This window comes from Rhamphochromis longiceps, linkage group LG6, assembly GCF_057381845.1.
Source record: "Rhamphochromis longiceps isolate RC_006_pf linkage group LG6, R_longiceps_female_GT1.1, whole genome shotgun sequence".
Taxonomy (NCBI): Eukaryota; Metazoa; Chordata; class Actinopteri; order Cichliformes; family Cichlidae; genus Rhamphochromis; species Rhamphochromis longiceps.
Window position 1 is genome coordinate 39,923,635 of NC_140562.1, and position 17,922 is coordinate 39,941,556.

The 17,922-nt window shown below is 43.0% G+C and overlaps 1 protein-coding gene across 1 annotated transcript; it reads right to left on the reverse strand.

The window, feature by feature from the left end:
* Positions 1 to 15,790: 15,790 nt before the first annotated feature.
* Positions 15,791 to 17,498, reverse strand: LOC146668717 (uncharacterized). The gene is made up of 2 exons (XM_085408736.1): positions 17,315 to 17,498; positions 15,791 to 16,999 (listed from the first exon to the last, which is right to left on the reverse strand). Exons 1-2 carry the CDS (start codon positions 17,394 to 17,396, stop codon positions 16,608 to 16,610), a joined length of 474 nt encoding a protein of 157 aa, XP_085264862.1. The 5' UTR covers positions 17,397 to 17,498; the 3' UTR covers positions 15,791 to 16,607.
* Between the last annotated feature and the right edge of the window lie 424 nt (positions 17,499 to 17,922).

Consider the following 17,922-nt stretch of genomic DNA (forward strand, 5'->3'; position numbering starts at 1 on the left):
AAATAAACTATTTCCAGCAGTGCAATATGAGTCCTAAGCATCCCAGAAACGACACAGAAAGTCATAAAGTCAAACATAACTTTTAAAAACACCAGTATAGGCTCATAAGGCCCCGATGGTAAAAAACTACATTTCCGCAAAATGACGTCACTTCCGGTTTCGGGCAGGTCATGCCGGACATGCGACAGTTCACGCTAATGGATGTAGGAAGTGTTTTTTTTTTGTTTTTTGTTTTTTTGGGTTTTTTTTGGCCTGTCCCGTTTGGCTCTTTTGCCATCAGAATTGTTGTCTAAAGGCAAAGAAAGATGCCCAACGGATTTACTTTACCAAACTGACCATCCCAGCCTTGCCGTAATGGTCCATTTGATTCACCTTTTATTGTTTATTTTATTTTCACTTACTGCATACGGGACAGACTTGACTGGGGGAAAGAAGGGGAGAAAGAAAGAGGGAAAGAGAAACAGCTGAGAAGAGGGACGGGGGAGAAGGGCAAAAGACAAAAACCAACAGAACGGGCAGAGAAAAAAAAATGCATATATCAATCACCTGGATCACCTGCTGAGAAAGAAAAAAGAAAGCAAGCAGAAGAGAACAAGAGTAATAGAATAAACAACATCACAATGATATATGGGAATATGACAGTAAATACTAAATGTTAAACATTATTGTGCAGCACATAAGATCAACAGAACACAGTGTGCTTTGAGGTAGGAGCCAAAAAGGGTGTAGTTTGTGGGTGTGATCACCCGTGTGTACACCTGTGAGCATGGACGCGCTTGTTTTTTGTTTTTTAAAAGGTTCCTTCATGTAATAATCTGCTAGAGGGTGTGGGGGGGCCACAGCCCCGTCCTCCAGGGCGTGAAGCAGGTGTGGAGGAGATCAAAACTCCAGACATCCAGAGGCCCCCAGAACACAAGAGACCATGGAAGACCAACAGAGGGGCAGCTGCGCCACTGTCCCGGAAAGAGCTGAGGAGAGTCCCAGATGAGGGCTCACTCAGCAGCCGCGGAGCAGAAGCCAGGGGGAGTTGCAGTGACGCGCCCGTGAGCTCCGCCGGCAGCCAGCTGCGCCTGAGTGACCGAGCCCCAGGCCGAGAGGCCGGGGGCACCCCACCTCCGAAGTGGCCCGAGCGAGCCCCAGGCTCCAGGCCCCGATAAGCGGCCACCAAGGAGTGAGCCGGTGTGTACCTGGACGCCCATCCCCGGACACAAAGAACCACCAACGCACCGATGTCTGAGGGGGTCCGCCACTGGCAGGGGAAGTGGTGGTAGGGGGAGATAGGCCTCCAAACCTTGGAGGGCCTGAGATGTCCCCAGAGAGGTGGCGCCTGACACCCAACCTGACATATAGACACAGACATACAGGCACACACAGATACAAACATCCATTCCCACCCTCATGCTCTCATATGCACTTACTCCACACTCAACCAACGTGGAGACAGACATAAAGAGACGTTGTACACACGATCACACTCCCCAAGCGTACTCTACAAACCGGGTCTAGGTGCCCCCGCCCCTGGAGGGGGGAACTGCACCCAGACCCAGGTGGTGTTTCCCTTTTCCCTGCGGTGGGGGGAGGCAGACCGCCCCAACTCCGCAGCAGCAGGAAGGCTCCACACTCCAGACCGCAGTCGGACGGATGTAGGAAGTGTTACAAACAGCTGATCGGATCGGCAAAGCGTGTTTCTGGAATATTATGTTTTTGTTGCTGCAAGTGCTTTTTATGCAGTTTTTGCAAAGCTATATGTGGAAGGAAACTGTGACCTAGGACAAGCTGATGGCATAAGATGTAAGTACAACTCCTCCGGTTTCATATGCAAAAAAAATTATTGCGCTAGCTTATGTGGTTGCAGTGCTACCGGGATTTAAAAATAGTTACGCAAAATGGAGAGTGTCCGCTCCAACTGGCTTTAAAGGGTTAAAAAATAATTATCTGAATCTTACAACAAACGATTGATAGATTGATACATATATACCATCAGAACAGTGTACATCACTGTTTTCATTCAAAGGCTTTATGATTTTTCCTATAATGGTGGGCCAGTCTAGTCAAAATGCCCAGGCCAATTTTTTGTCCCAGTCCAGCCCTGTATGCAGCTCATCTGCAGTCTGGTGTTGCCTACATCTACCTATTCGGAAGGCAGAATTCCGAGTTCTGAGTACAATCGAAAGCACCACAACTGCAGTTTTTGTGTTGGATGTAAAAAGCGCACATGACACTGTGACGTAGGCTAGAATCATGGCAGCGGTCAATGACTGTCCAGGTGTGGGATTTCTCTCGTTGAAATATGCACATTATTTTTTCCTTTCTATTGGTAGGTGGCACAGTGCACTTGTGGCAAGTAAGCAAGCTAGAAGACTGGCAATCTCGCTGGGTATCCAGTTACTGAAGCAACACATTAACAAGAGAATTCTGAGTAAAACCAAAGTTACTTTCCCTAGTAACTAGTTACTTTGAAAGTAATGAGAAACTTGAAGTAACTGAGTTAGTTTTGATAGAAGTAACTAGTAATGAAACTAAGTTACTAATTTAAAGTAACTTACCCAACACTGGTGAAGATAAGATAATCGAGAGTGACCCCCAGACTGGTCCAGTGGCTCCAGAGTCAAAAATGACTCCAAGATTCTTCAGTCTTACTGGAGGCCAAGATAATGCCATCCAGAGTAAGAATAAGAAAACATATTTTTAAGATTTTTAGTGATGTGTACAATAACCTCAGTTTTATCTGAATTTAGATGCAGAAAAATAGAGATCATCCAAGTTTTTATTTCTTTTAGACATTTCTGCAGTTTAACATGTGTGTTATCTGGCTTAATTGATTGATAAAGCTGGGTATCATCTGCGTAGCAGTGAAAATGTATCCTATTACTTCTAATGATACTGCCCAAGGGAAGCATTTGTAATGTAAACAGAATCATTCCAAGCACAGAACCCCGTGTAACTCAATAATTAACCTTAGTTTGTGAAGAGGACTCTCCATTTACAAAGCTAAGGTTATATGTATTACGAACTTCTCTCAAAACTACACTCATCTAGGACTGCATACAAAAACATAAGAGGCACATCGGAATACTACAGCCCAATTCACATTTGTTTCACGACAGAAATTTGCACTTAAGAGACATTACCCGTGGACTGGCTTTAAGCCCATCAAATTTCAGAAATACCTTCTGGAATACCTCTAGAGTGTTCTTTACTTGTTTTGGGTAGCTCAGATTGAGAGTGCATATAAGCCCCATCACGCTCTGATCCTACTGCTTTGCTAGCAGTAGGATGAGGTGAGTAAAAGTAAATGTAACCTAAATTTAGAGACTATTTCAAACAGTTTTTGTTGAGTTGTGTTCTAAGGATTCAACTATAATTGTTATATGTAAGATATATGAAAAAGTACCTGTGGACAAGTCTTGTAAAGATGTGATAAACCAATAAAAGCTCCTATCCACCCTCTTTGATGTGTTTGTGTAACTTCTCTTCCTCATAAACATTTATTGTGCAGTTGATAAAGATACTTGTAACACTCCAAATTATTAACTCAGGTTAGTCTCCTCACGTTATCTGCAACATCACCAATACTTACTTTGATGTATTTTAGAGTTACCAAGTTACCTTACATGGAAAGTACCTATTTAAATTTACCAACCTCAGTTTGCAATAATGTGACCAAAAGTTACATTAATGTCTTTTCAACTCACATATGAGGTGAAAGTTTAATTTTTTAAATTGAATCTCAGTTACCCATTAAGTTACAAGTACAGTACATCACTATAATCTTGACTTGGACAACACACACAAAAAAAAAAACATGTTTTGAGTGATGTGCATTTTAGCAACTTTTTACTCTGTCCACCTCTTCACTTATTCACTCTTCAATAAAAGATAGCCAACAATGCTCCTAAGATAATGAATTAGATAATTAACCTTTGTTGTGTAAGATTATCAGTTATGTTCAGTTTCTTTTTTCTTACCTCTTGCAGCATGTTCCTGATGCGCTCAATCTTAATTTTTGCAGCACCTCCTTTTGAAGAGGCCAGGGACATTATTCTTGCGGAATACTGGTCCAGTTTTGCCATGAATGTTGTTTCCAAGTCAACAGTGGTGATCCTTTGGAATTCATCATTTATCAAAAAAAAAGAAAAGCTATCCTTTAAATTATTTAATAAAATCACCTGTGCTGCATCAAAAAGTGCAGGCCATCTACTTTTGAAGTCACTGACAGGTGGTGCCAGATTAACCACTTCCTTTCTGTGACTCGAGAATGTTTTGGCCATTTTTTCACTGATTCTTTGAAGGTGTCTTCTCATGTTCTTGCATTCTTTTGAGAGAGTTCACATCCAGCTCAGGGCACCCAAGCTCTCTCAGTTTACTTCTCTAATTGCCCATTTTATATAAAGTTTCATTTCCTGAAGCAAGTAAAAGCTCAGTGTCATAAGCAAAGAGAGGAACAGAAAAACTGGTAGGCCAGTAAATGCTGACTCAGATGTTCAGGTGAGGAAAGAATGACTGTATCCTGAGATCCAGATGAGCAACTGGTGCCGCAGGACACAATGGAAGTCTCTGACATTACTGAAGAATTGACCAAGGTCTCTGATGCAGATATAAAGGAACTGCCTACATCACTAAATGTCAGAGTAACTGTGGGGGGTTCAAAAATCTGAACCACCTTGAGTGTGTCCTTGTCCTTGATATCACCTGTTGATGTCAGAGAAAAATATTCTTCTCCAAAGTCAACATCCTTATAGTGCAAAGTAAACTTTACATCAACCTCAAAAGTGTCTTTCACATAGATTCAAGTACCTCCACTGTTCCAGGGATTCCATGTGGTAAGTCCAGTTTTCGAATGTTATGGACATTTTAAAGTGTACGAATATAACTTGTAATTCATCTATTTAGAATTCAGTACTTAGTTAACTCACCAAACACAGTCTAGGGCAAACACACCTCTTCTCCCATGAGGCCGCAAGAATCCAGAAACTGTTGCACACGATATGAACATATGCTACGGGGTTGCCCTCTGCTGTCTGCATGGTCTCACACACAGCTATGGCTAACCAAAGTGACCACCAGAGTGACAGATTTAAATAACAGCAGAAAAAAATTCATCCTTTTTTCTTCTGTAGCGTAACAACTAGCATAACACACGGAGAGACACAGTCAATTCACAGCATATAGCTGCCATTGTCAGACTAAATTTTTTTTTTTTTAAAAATCTACACAGATATAGGGAAAAACAATATTGAGCATTGTATTAGCTGGCTAAAAGGACCAGCTATGTATCTAATTTATTAAAATTAATTTTATAATGCTTAACTGCATTAATACAAATTATTTGTAGCATGACAAATATATTTTGCATAGTAAACTTATATAACCAGTACATATTAATAAAAGACAATAAAATAAGAAACTTACCAGCTAGTGTTGCCAAGCTCTGCTTTTTTCTGTTTCTTTTTCTGTTTTTTATGGCAGTTGTAATTTTTTTTTTTTTTTTTTGTTATGGTCCAGCATATGGGCAATTTAAACAGGAAGGATGTTGAAACTCATTTTTACATGTTGCACAAACGTAATGTTGTTGATTGATGACAAAAGTATTTTGTTCAATATACTCAAACATTTAAGTTAAGGAGCTGTTTTTAAATTTTTGTGTTGCACTGACTTTTAACATCGATTAGTCAACTCACTGAAGCGTGTACATGTAGACAACTTACTTTTTTGCAGAAAAATGCTTTTTTGTTAAGTTCTACCTACAAACACCACACATATTTTTTAGAGTGAAACCTCTTCACATATTTTTTATGGCAGTATATTCTGACTGTTAAACCCACATGGTGCAGTGGGTTTTACTAGTTAAACTACTCAAACTGAATGACACTGAGCCATGCCCCCTCCACTTAGCCATGCTCCAGCTAAGACCTGACACTCCCTACTTGACAATCGCTCGCTTGGCTTCCCTACTAGCCCTGTCTTTATACTTTTCCTGCCTACAAAGTGCCACTCCCTCCTGCTCTCTACATGACAATATTCACACCCTTATCCTCCTCTGACAACGGTGACCTCTTTCTCCCTCATTTATCCCATCCTTCATTTCCTCTCTGGCTAAGATCTGCCCTATTCCCACAGGATACGGAGAAGCTAATGTTAATATGACTGGCGAATCTGGAGGGTGAGAAAGAGACAGGCATGGAAACAAAGACAGTGAGCGACATGACCACATGCATATGTATGAATACACACATATGCATAATCCCAGAAAGGAAATAGTGTAAATGCGCATAGCCTGCACAAAAAGTCTAAGCCACAGTGGAGCATAAGGTGCACACACATCTAAGAGAAGGGATACAGAATGTCAGCCCTGACATTTGCGTCTCTGTCACTTGCTATTTTAGCAAAATGCAAAGGAAAAAAATGTGCGTTTCTGAGAGATTATGCTAGCATAAGTGATTGTGTGATTCATCAAAAGTGGTGTGTGTGTGTGTGTGTCAGTTTGTCTTTTTTTTTCTACACATGTGCATGGCAGTAAGCCATCAAACCCAATAAAGAGGCAAGCGAAGCATTAAAAGGCTTTGTGCCCTGTGTTCTTAAATAACTGTGATTCATGGATTTTTGTTTCATTTGACCCAAAATAATTTCACTGATTTCCACATAACAAAGGACGAGGTAGATTCTGTTGATTCTGTTCATATGGACATGGCATTTTTAGTGGGAGAAACATTTCATCACTCATCCAAATGACTTCTTCAGTCTCAGCTCAAGTTTCCCCAAACTTATAAACAGTACATTTGCATAATGACTGAAACTAGCATCACTGATAAACTATGGGCTGTGAGGTCAGTTTATTGATCCTTAATATGCAGTTATCATGACCACTGATCAATGGCAATGATTGCCATTTACAAAGAGTTGGGGAATGGCTGCAATTACAATTGTAAGATGGTCTACGATGTACCCTTAGAACCCTCCTCGATTCAGAGATGGTCTTTCACTTTTCACGTAAATGACCTTCTTGACTCCCTTAACCAGCATTCCTCCCTTTCCAGGATGCGTAAATCTTCATCATTGAAAGAGTGTCCACTGGCCTGTAGGTGTGAATGGACTGTAGAGTTCTGGCCTGATGAGTTATCTTCCATGTGTTGTGCCATCAGCTTAGCCAGAGATTTCCCTGATATATAAATCATGGCATTCCTCCTGGTACTTAGCGTACACTATATTACTCTATTTGTGCCGGGAACCGGATCTTTTGGGTGGACCAATATTTGATGTAGCGTGTTTTGGGGTTTGAAAGCCATGAGATGCCAGAAATGCAGTGTTTAGAGAAAATGTGTGTCAGCTGTTCCCTGGCCGCTGTATATGTGGGGATGGTGTTAGCTTTGTGTTGTAGTGTCCTGATGACCAACACCATTCGCAAAGATACAGAAGCCAAGGAAACTGAAAAACATCATATCAATAAGGACCTGAGTAAATCTGGTTTTCCCAGCTGGACATTTGCCAAAGTTGGGAAGGCAGCTAATTGTCCAGGTGATCCAGGAGAGAAGAAAGACAACTTCTGCCTAGGTGAAAACCTTTACTGATCCTTTATGTGTCAGAAGTATCAGAACAGCTGAGACACATTTTCTCTAAGCACTCTATATTTTTTAAATTAGCAATCCAAAATTGGTAAAGATCAAGTTCTAGATTCTGTACAGCAAATATGATGCAGGGGAGTGTTCTTCGTTTGATGAGAGTATATCCAACTTCTACAACTGGATTTACTAATCTCTATTCTACAGTATAGTAAAATACTTCTACCATGTATTAGACTAAAGTCTTACAGAGGTAGTTCATGAAGAAGAAGAGTCATTTAAGTGTTTAATTCACAGCTTTTACTTCAACCTGTAATAAAGACCACAAGGTCTAAACAATATGATCATGTTATGTATTATTATGATGTATAGTGGCACGAACAGTGCCTTTACCCAGCGCAGAAACATTAGGACCTCCTTAATCCCACTGACACGTCTTCCGAGGAGGAAGCAGAGTCTGGTGATGAGGGGAATGACCCGCCAATTTCCAGGGGCGAGGTCTCTGAGGCAGTTAAACAACTCCTTGGTGGCAGAGCCCCTGGTGTTGATGAGGTCCGCCCCGAGGTCCTGAAGGCTCTGGACGTTGTAGGGCTGTCCTGGTTGACACGCCTCTGCAATGTTGCGTGGAGATCAGGGGCAGTACCTGTGGACTGGCAGACCGGGGTGGTGGTCCCCATCTTTAAGAAGGGGGACCGGAGGGTGTGTTCCAACTACAGGGGGATCACACTCCTCAGCCTCCCTGGGAAAGTCTATGCCAGGGTGCTGGAAAGGAGAGTTCGCCCGCTAGTCGAACCTTGGATACAGGAGGAACAATGCGGTTTTCGTCCTGGTCGCGGAACACTGGACCAGCTCTTTATCCTCTCGAGGATACTTGAGGGTGCATGGGAGTTTGCCCAACCAGTCTACATGTGTTTTGTGGACTTGGAGAAGGCATTCGACCGTGTCCCTCGGGGTGTACTGTGGGAGGTGTTGCGGGAGTATGGGGTGTCTGGCCCATTGCTACGAGCCATTCGATCCCTATACAACCGTTGCAAGAGCTTGGTTCGCATTGCTGGCAATAAGTCGGACTCATTCCAGGTGGGTGATGGGCTCCGCCAGGGCTGCCCTTTGTCTCCGGTTCTTTTAATAATTTTTTACGGACAGGATTTCTAGGCGCAGCCAAGTGGTGGAGGGCTTTCACTTTGGTCGCCTGAGAATCTCATCTCTGATTTTTGCGGATGATGTGGTTCTGTTGGCTTCATCGGGTGAGGGCCTCCAGCTCGCACTGGAATGGTTCGCAGTCGAGTGTGAAGCAGCGGGAATGAGGATCAGCACCTTCAAATCTGAGGCCATGGTTCTCAGCCGGAAAAGGGTGGAGTGCCCACTCCGGGTCGGGGATGAGTTCCTGCCCCAAGTGGAGGAGTTCAAGTATCTCGGGGTCTTGCTCGCGAGCGATGGGAGAAGGGAGCCGGAGATCGACAGACGGATTGGGGCCGCAGCTGCAGTAATGCAGACACTGCACCGGTCCGTCGTGGTGAAGAGGGAGCCGAGTGTAAAAGCGAAGCTCTCAATTTACCGGTCGATCTACGTCCCTACCCTCACCTATGGCCACGAGCTGTGGGTAGTGACCGAAAGAACGAGATCGCGGATACAAGCGGCAGAAATGAGCTTCCTCCGAAGGGTGGCTGGCCTCTCCCTTAGAGATAGGGTGAGAAGTTCGGCCATCTGGGAGGGGCTTAGATTAGAGCCGCTGCTGCTCCACATCGAAAGGAGCCAGCTGAGGTGGTTCGGGCATCTGACAAGGATGCCCCCTGGGTGAGGTGTTCCTGGCATGTCCCACCGGGAGGAGGCCCCAAGGCAGACCCAGGACACGCTGGAGAGATTATATCTCTCGGCTGGCCTGGGAACGCCTTGGTGTTCCCCCGGATAAGCTGGAGGAGGTGGCTGGGGAGAGGGAGGTCTGGGCCTCTTTGCTTAGGCTGCTGCCCCCGCGACCTGGCCTCGGATAAAGCGGATGAAGATGGATGGAGAAACATTAGTAAATGAGCCTTTATGGGAGAGATTGTCCAGATCAAGATCTGATTGTCGGTATGCTGTATCATACCAAGCAGTTTTTTTTTCCTTACAGATGGTGCACGCTCTGTTGATGTTATTATCCTCCAGCACCTATCTAGAATTTGTTTCCAAAGGCAGCCATCTAAGCAAATGAGCCGAGGTATTGTGTCCACTAACAACTTTGTGCAGCTGCAGCTCTTACCAGTGGATTCCATGGCATTCCCAGGTGGGAAGAAATTAATAACCCCTCCAGCCCTCCCGGGGTCCGCCCCATGGTATCCTGCCAGCGCTCAGAATGCCTTCCTAAGGAGTTGTCCAGGAGGCCTCCTAGTCAGGTGCCCATACTGCTGGCAGGTTTCTAATTTCATTCTTTACTGATGGTGCATGCTCTGTCACTGTCATGGGTATGTCAGAATGAAGCCATGAGGAATATTAATGTAAATGTGATCTATATCTGCGAAACAGAATGTTGTCACTAACAGACTGATGAAGACAGCTCTTGAAAATGTTAAGCTTGACTTTCATAGCGGTTTTAATAGATTTGTGAAAAGTGATTTTATTATACTTGATCTGATCACATTTCTGGATAATCATGTTCCACCTGATTTTTCTTGCTAATACCAGTAGGTAGATTTACAAACATAGCAATGTATATTATAATATATCAGAAAAAAATTAAATTCTTCATAAAACTGATAGTCAGTAACCTTTAGTGATAAATTTAACTGGTTAGCAGATGGTTTGACAGTAGGGGAGACCGGGGATAGTTGTAACATTTTTGACATTTCTGTCTGTAAATTGAAGCTCTTTTAAGGTAGTGGATTCAAAATGTAATGCAAAGTATTTACATGTCTCTGCTATTAAATAGTGCAGCTATTTTCTCTGCAGCACAATTACCCATTGCATGGTATGGTCTCAACCACGAAGAGTGAAATGTTACAATTAACCCCATAGTCTGGGTTAGTTGTAACATATCCTGGGGTAAAATGTAACACAATGAAAAAAGGGTACTAACAAAACATTAACATGTAATCTTTGTTTATTCAACACATGAATGCACTTACATCCATTTATGTAGCTGTGTGTGTGTGTGACAGAATGCAGAAATCTAACTTTTGAACATATTCCAACCCCCCCAAAAAAGACAAGTTATGGAATTTTCTGCAACTGAATATTTCATTAATTTTGGTTGGTCTTCCTTGAGTTTGGCCTCATTGGCTCAGTGGGCATTATAACCTACAACTCTTGCACCAATTTTGAACATAACAATGAAGCTGAAAAAATGTAGTTGTTCACCAGCATCGCAATTCCATTACTTTTTATCATGGCTTACCTTGGTGTGGTTTGCAAAGTGCTTCAGAAAGATGAGGAAATCTGTTTCTTGCACCCATCCTGATTTATTTCCACTACCAGTACTTCCTACTGGTCCATCTCTGACACAGTGGTCTGCATAATGTATGTGTGGGAACACAAACAGTGGAAGAATTGTGTTGCCAATGGCATTAACCGCATATACAAATGCGACCAGTGAACCTCTCTCTGCTGATGTCGTTGCCCCAACTTGTTTAATATAAGTTAAAGTAATAGTGCGGTAAGTTGCAACATCTGCATTATTGTTACAACTAACCCAGACTGTTGCTGTTACAACTGACCCAGACTCCTATAGCCACGAACTAATAACATTACAGCCAACGGCTAAAACATTAGCACTAAAGACCTACACAGAATATATCCCCATAGACATACAAATAACACAATTTAAGTTTGATGAGTTTAACTGCAAAGCAGATAATGTTATTAGAAATTGAAATAAAGTAGAAAAACTTACTTTTTGGCATACAAATTACTTTTTTTCATGTTAAATTGTCTGTGTTTGACAAAATGTGCAGATTTTTCACATGTGATAGCAGAACTGAGTTGGGCATGCACAGGATGAGTCACATCATTTGAAACTTAGCCCTGATTGGAGAAATTGGGAAGTGTTACAACTGACCCACGTTACAACTATCCCCGGTCTCCCCTATCACAGAAACCCCTAGTAAATTTAGGGCTTGCAGGTGCTGTGGTTCAGTAAACCAACTCACCTACACTAAAGCACTATGCTGAAATTAGGTTTGGTGAGCAAGAATGCTGTGTTTGGGTAGTTAGCATCAAATAAACATAGTTTCACATATACATATTCACAGGGTCTGTTTAGTTAGTCACTCTGGTTGACCACTGGAGACTATCTTCACATGCTCCCCACTGGTGTTAACCCTTCCACTTCTGGAAACTTTGACATTATGTGACCATCCCCCCCACCAGTTGAAGAGCCCCCCAGGCGGCTCGATGCACCGGCGGCACCCTGCTCCAGGGCCGGGCCCCCATGCACCCACCCGCCCACAACCCCGGCAACACACCAACCAGGACCCGAGCCCCCGAGGCCCGGCCCGGGCCCCAGCCCAGAGACGGAGCGCCCCCAAAACCTCACGCCCATCCCGGACCCACCCAGGGGCAGCCAGGTTGCCAGGTCAGTAACCCACGGCCGTCAGCACAGACCCTCCCCTAGCCCCGCTGCACGCAGCCGCGAGGAAACAGTCACCTGAGAGCCAACAGAGCCCTCAACCGGACGTGACCGCTACCCCGGGTTGAGCCCCCCAAGGAAGATGCCTCCGGGGAACCCCCCGACGCCCTAAGCCTGTCCCTACCCCCTCACCAATCACAACAGTGAAGGCGGGACCAAACTATGACCCCCCACCCCCACTAGGTGATGGAGCTGATAAAAGGGGCCCAGAGCAATTGATCTAATGTGGTGGCAGAGGCTGTGTCAAGACTAATGTAATCTAATAGATAATTTCTATATTGGTTAGAATTAAGATTATTTTTATTTTTCCAGTTCATGAGGACTGTTTTCTTGGCTATGCATAGGGCAGTGAAGATCATATGGGCTATATTCTTTTCTGAAGTGACATTATCTAAGCTGCCCAACAAACACACTAAGGGGGAGGTTGGAATGTTACATTTCAGACATTTTGATAAGTCTTCACATATCTCGCGCCAAAACTTTTGCACTGGTGGACAGAACCAAAGAGCGTGGATGTAATTGTCTGGTGTATTGCCTTGACAGTGTGAGCAGTTGTTGGAAGATGTAAAGCCCATCTTGAACATCCGATGACCTGTATAGTGCACTCTATGAAGTATTTTGTATTGTATTAATTGCAGACTGGGATTTTTAATTAATTTAAAAGTTTTTAAGCAAATCTGAGACCAGAAGTTTTGGTCTAGGTTGACTGATAAATCTGCTTCCCACTTTGCAGTAGGAAGGGATATTGATTCATCTAATTTAGAAAGTGTTCTGTATATTTTAGATAATAATTTGGGGGATTTAAGAGTAAGAAAATGTGCCGCACTTAGTGGTGTTTGTAATTCAACTTGACTGAGGTTAAATTTCTTTTTTACTATGGATTTAATTTGTTGATATTCTAAAAACCTTGTCTTGTTGATCCCATATTGTTCAACTAGTCTGTCAAATGGAATAAATTCTGTTCCCTCTAATATATGTTCTAAGTATTTAATTCCTTTACAACTCCATTCTGGGAAATTAATCATATTATTGTTTTGTAATATGTCAGGGTTATTCCAGATAGGTGTACGTTTGCATGGGATTAATGAAGACTCCGTTATTTTTAGAAACTCCCACCATGCTGTTAGAGAAAAGCTGATGTTGATACTTTTAAAGCATTCATGTCTTTTGATGTTTGAGCTAATAAATGGTAGGTCTGAAATCTCTAGATCCTTGCATAGTGCCTGTTCAACATCTAGCCAGGGCTCAACTAAGAAGGTATGTTTTAACCATTCTGAGATGAACTGAAGCCTGTTGGCTAAGAAGTATTGGTGAAAATTAGGCAGATCTAATCCTCCTCTATCCTTGGTTCTTTGTAGCGTTTTTAAGCTAATACGCGGGGGTTTATCTTTCCAAAGGAATTTGGAAATATATGAATCCAGAGATCTGAACCAATCTTGTGATGGTTTGTTAGGGATCATCAAAAATAAGTAATTTATTTTTGGCAAGATCATCATTTTTATAGTGGCGACCCTTCCCATGAGTGATATGGGTAAAGATTTCCATCTAGTCAGATCGCCTTCTACTTTCTTTAGAAGTGGGATGTGGTTTAGTTTAGTTAAGTCTGAAAGCTTAGGAGAGATATTAATACCTAAATATTTAATATTTCCGGATTGCAGTGGGGCAGAGGAAGAATTATGGAAGGAGCAGTTAATGGGGAGAACTGTAGATTTTGGCCAGTTAATTGAATAATCTGAAACTCTTGAAAACCAGTTTATTAAAGTAATTACCTCAGAGAGGTTGGTTTGTGTGTTTTGCAGAAAAAGCAACACATCATCCGCATAGAGACTGATTTTATGTTCTATGTTCTTAAATTTTATGCCCTTAATTGTTGTAGCCTGTCTAAATGCTGCTGCTAGAGGTTCGATAAAAATTGCAAAAAGTGAGGGGGAGAGTGGGCATCCCTGTCTGGTGCCCCTCAGGAGACAGAAGCTGGAGGATGTCTGGTCATTTGTTCTGATACGAGCCGTTGGGGAATTGTATAATATTCTTATCCAGTTTATGAAAGAGTTTCCAAAACCAAATTTGTGTAAAGTTGCGAATAAAAATTTCCAATTAACTCTGTCAAATGCTTTTTCTGCATCTAGAGATAATATTATGGCTTCGATGTTTTTATCGTATGAGTAGTCTATTAAATTAAGTAATCTACGAGTGTTTGTTGAGGAGTGCCGACCTTTTATGAAACCAGTTTGGTCAGGATGAATTAAGAGGGGGGTCATTTTCTCTAATCTCTTTGAGAGAGCTTTGCAGATTATTTTAAGGTCTACATTTAAAAGAGAAATTGGACGATAGCTTGAGGGAAATAAAGGATCTTTGCCTGGTTTTAGCAGGAGACTAATGTTGGCAGAATTCATATTTGGTGGTAGTCTGCCCTTTTCCTCGATTTCCTGCAACATGCTGTGGAATACTGGTGCCAAAATTGTCCAGAATTCTTTGTAGAATTCTGCAGGGAAGCCGTCTGGACCTGGAGCCTTATTATTGGGCATACTTATCAGGGCTTCCTGGAGTTCACTTGGCGTCAGTGGCGAATCCAGTTCCATTGCTTGACTGTCTAGTAATTTTCGAAGAGTTACGTTGTCAAGAAACAGATCAATTTCATTTTTAGATGGGTTTATTTGTGGTGAGTATAAAGTTTCATAGAAATCCCTAAAAATGTTGTTTATTCTTCCAGGATCATATATTGTGTTCCCCGATAAATCTTTAGCAGCACATATAGTTGTTTTTTCTTTATTTATTTTTAGCTGGTTAGCTAGAAATCGACCTGATTTGTTACTGTGTTCAAAATTCTGCAAGCGAAGTCTTTGTATAAGGAATTGTGTTTTTTTATTAATAGTTTCATTTAATTCTAGTTTTGTTTTGCATATTTTGTTCAATGTTTCCTGATCTTGGTGGGACGCGTAGGCTTCTTCTAGTGATTTGATGTTTTTTTCTAATTCCTGAATATTTTTGTTTTCTTCTTTCTTTTTGTGTGATGAGAAAGAAATTATTTTACCTCTCATCACAGCTTTCCCTGCTTCCCATAGAACAGAAGCAGATATTCCGGGAGTGTCATTAAAGTCTAAATATGAAGTCCATTCCTTTTTAAAGTATTTAATAAAGTCTTCATCTTTAAGTAGTGATATATTAAATCTCCAGTTTTTACTTGGCGTAGTATTATTCTTGTGCATTAGTGTTAAAGATACAGGAGCATGATCGCTGACAGCTATAGGATGAATCTCAGTGTCTGAAATGTCACACAGCAGTGAGCTGCTGACCAAAAAATAATCCAGACGAGAGTAAGAGTGATGAACATGCGAGAAAAAAGTATATTCCTTACTGGTGGGGTGAAGAGAGCGCCATGCATCGCAAAGACCAAAGTCGTTCATATACTGTTTGATTATATTTGTGGACTGCCAATTACGCTGAGTTCCTGTTGTGTTGAGCCTATCCATTTCTTCATTTAGTCCAAGGTTGAGGTCACCGCCAAGAATGAGTGTGCAATCAAGGTGTTCAGAGAGTGCACTAAAAAAACCGTGGAAGAATGAGGGTTCATCAACATTTGGACCATTATTACTAACAATACATAGTTTTTTGTTCAATATTGATAGTTTAATAATTAGAAATCTACCCTCTGGATCTATAACTGTATCGAGTACTGTAAAATTAACATTTTTATGTATTAAAATTGCTACTCCCCGTTGTCTAGAATTATAACCGGCTGCAAACACGTTAGGAAACTCAGGTGTTTTAAGTTCATTTAAACCTGTGACAGGTTTGTGAGTTTCTTGTAATAAAACAACATCTGCCTGTAGTTTTTTAAGCTGGTTAAATATTTTTAACCTCTTTCCTCTGGTGCCAGCTCCATTTACATTCCATGTGACAAACCTCAGCATGCCCTTAATTGTGCGTGTATGTTTAATGATGTATGCTGGGTGTTTCGTTTAGACAGGTGGAGAGAATATGGAAACATCCCTTGTTTGTAAATAGAAAGAGAAAAAGAAGTGTGGTGAGAGACTCCATAAGTCTGACTATGTGTGTGAATATTCACTAATATGAACAAGCGTGGCTTGCTTATGTGTCCTGCAAGTCTGTGCGTGCTGTGAGGCTGTTGTGAATGTGCTGCCGTTGAGCTGATGTGTTTGCGTGATCGTGTTGTGAAAATATGGAGAAATAGAGGGTGTTGTTTGTAGGTGAGTGGGGGAGTAGGTGACCACAGCAGTGAAAGACAAGAGAAAGAAAGAAACCACATGAACTGTGAGCGACAACAAAAAAAAGGATACGAAACGGAAACATTCCAATTAAAGCAATGACGGAGGGTGACGGTGTTATATCTGCTATGACATCCTACTGATATTACTAGGTTAAACACATTTTAAAGGAGAAAGTGTGAATGAATAAGAAAAGAGTGTAGCGGGTTCTTATCTGGAGTGCAGTCAGTATAACCACGGTGTGGTGCCGGGGTCGCGGTACAGCTGTCCGTCCACGTAGAGCCGGTCCACAGCGATGACAGCACGGGAGCCTTTCTGGATAAAGCTACGTCGAACTGGGAACAGGACCTTGCGTCGTTCCAGGATCTCTTTGGGGAACTGGTCGTTCACGCTGAAGTCCGTTCCTTTCAGCTCTCTGCCGCGACTCTTCACCTGTTCCTTCTGTTTGAATTGACTGAATTTGGCCACAATAGGCCGTGGTCTCCCGGTCCGCGACCGCGCGCCCCCCAAGCGATGTACTCTATCGAAGTCGATGTTCTTTACGGTGTCCTCCGGCAGCTTCAGGTGGATTTTAATGAAGTTTTTCACCGTTGCCTCTGCGTCCTCTCCGGCAGTTTCTGGAATACCAGAAAACACAAGATTATCTCTCATGCTACGGGCTTGTAGATCGATAACGGACTCTTTTATTTTTTTATTTTCAATGTTTAGCTGGGTCACGTTATCGGTGAGAGATTTAACCGACTCCCGTAGCGTGGCATTTTCAGCGGCAAGCGTTTCCACCTGCCGCTGGCTGAATTCCAGGGATTCTCTCAGAGATTTAAATTCCCGGTGTAAAATCTCCACCAGGGACAGCCTCGCATCGAAACTGGACAATCGCTTGTCGATTGACTCCAGGATTTCTGCGATGTCTTTGCCGGCAGGCGATGTTGTACCGGGGGAGTCTGCCTGGCGACTTCTCTTCGATGACGGCGTCTCGATTTTGGCCGGGGAAGATGCACTCTGGGCCTTATGCATTACTAAATCTTGAAAACAGCGGTCGATGTAATCTTGGAGAGCGTCTAAACTCTCCCCGTTGTCCTCCAGGGTGTTAGAGATGATAAAACAGATGTTGTTAGTTATATGTATCTCCCCCTCCTCTCTGTAGGAGGGGGAGATACAGGAGAGGTGGAGGAAGATCTCAGCCTGGGCGTTTACCGTCTTATGTAGTCTGGAAGATGTGTGGTTGGTGGGGTGGGTGCAGTTTTCTCTGTGGTGGGGTTGGGTGGACTGTCCAGGGCTCTGTGGAGCCGGGGGGCGCTACTGCACTGGGCCCCGGTCTGATGGGCCTGGGCCCCCCTTCCCTGGCGGGTCGCGGAGGGTGGGAGTGCCTACTGGGGTCAGCGGGGGAGCTGGCCCCAGGGAGGGGTTACCTGCCCCTCCCTTCCTTCCCTCCCCATCTCCAGCTGCCTCCCTCTTCCCGCTCCTCCACAACCACCCACACATGCAGGGCCTTGGAGTGGGGGTATGTCACCAGGGTGCAGAGGAGGCTACCCCCCCCCCC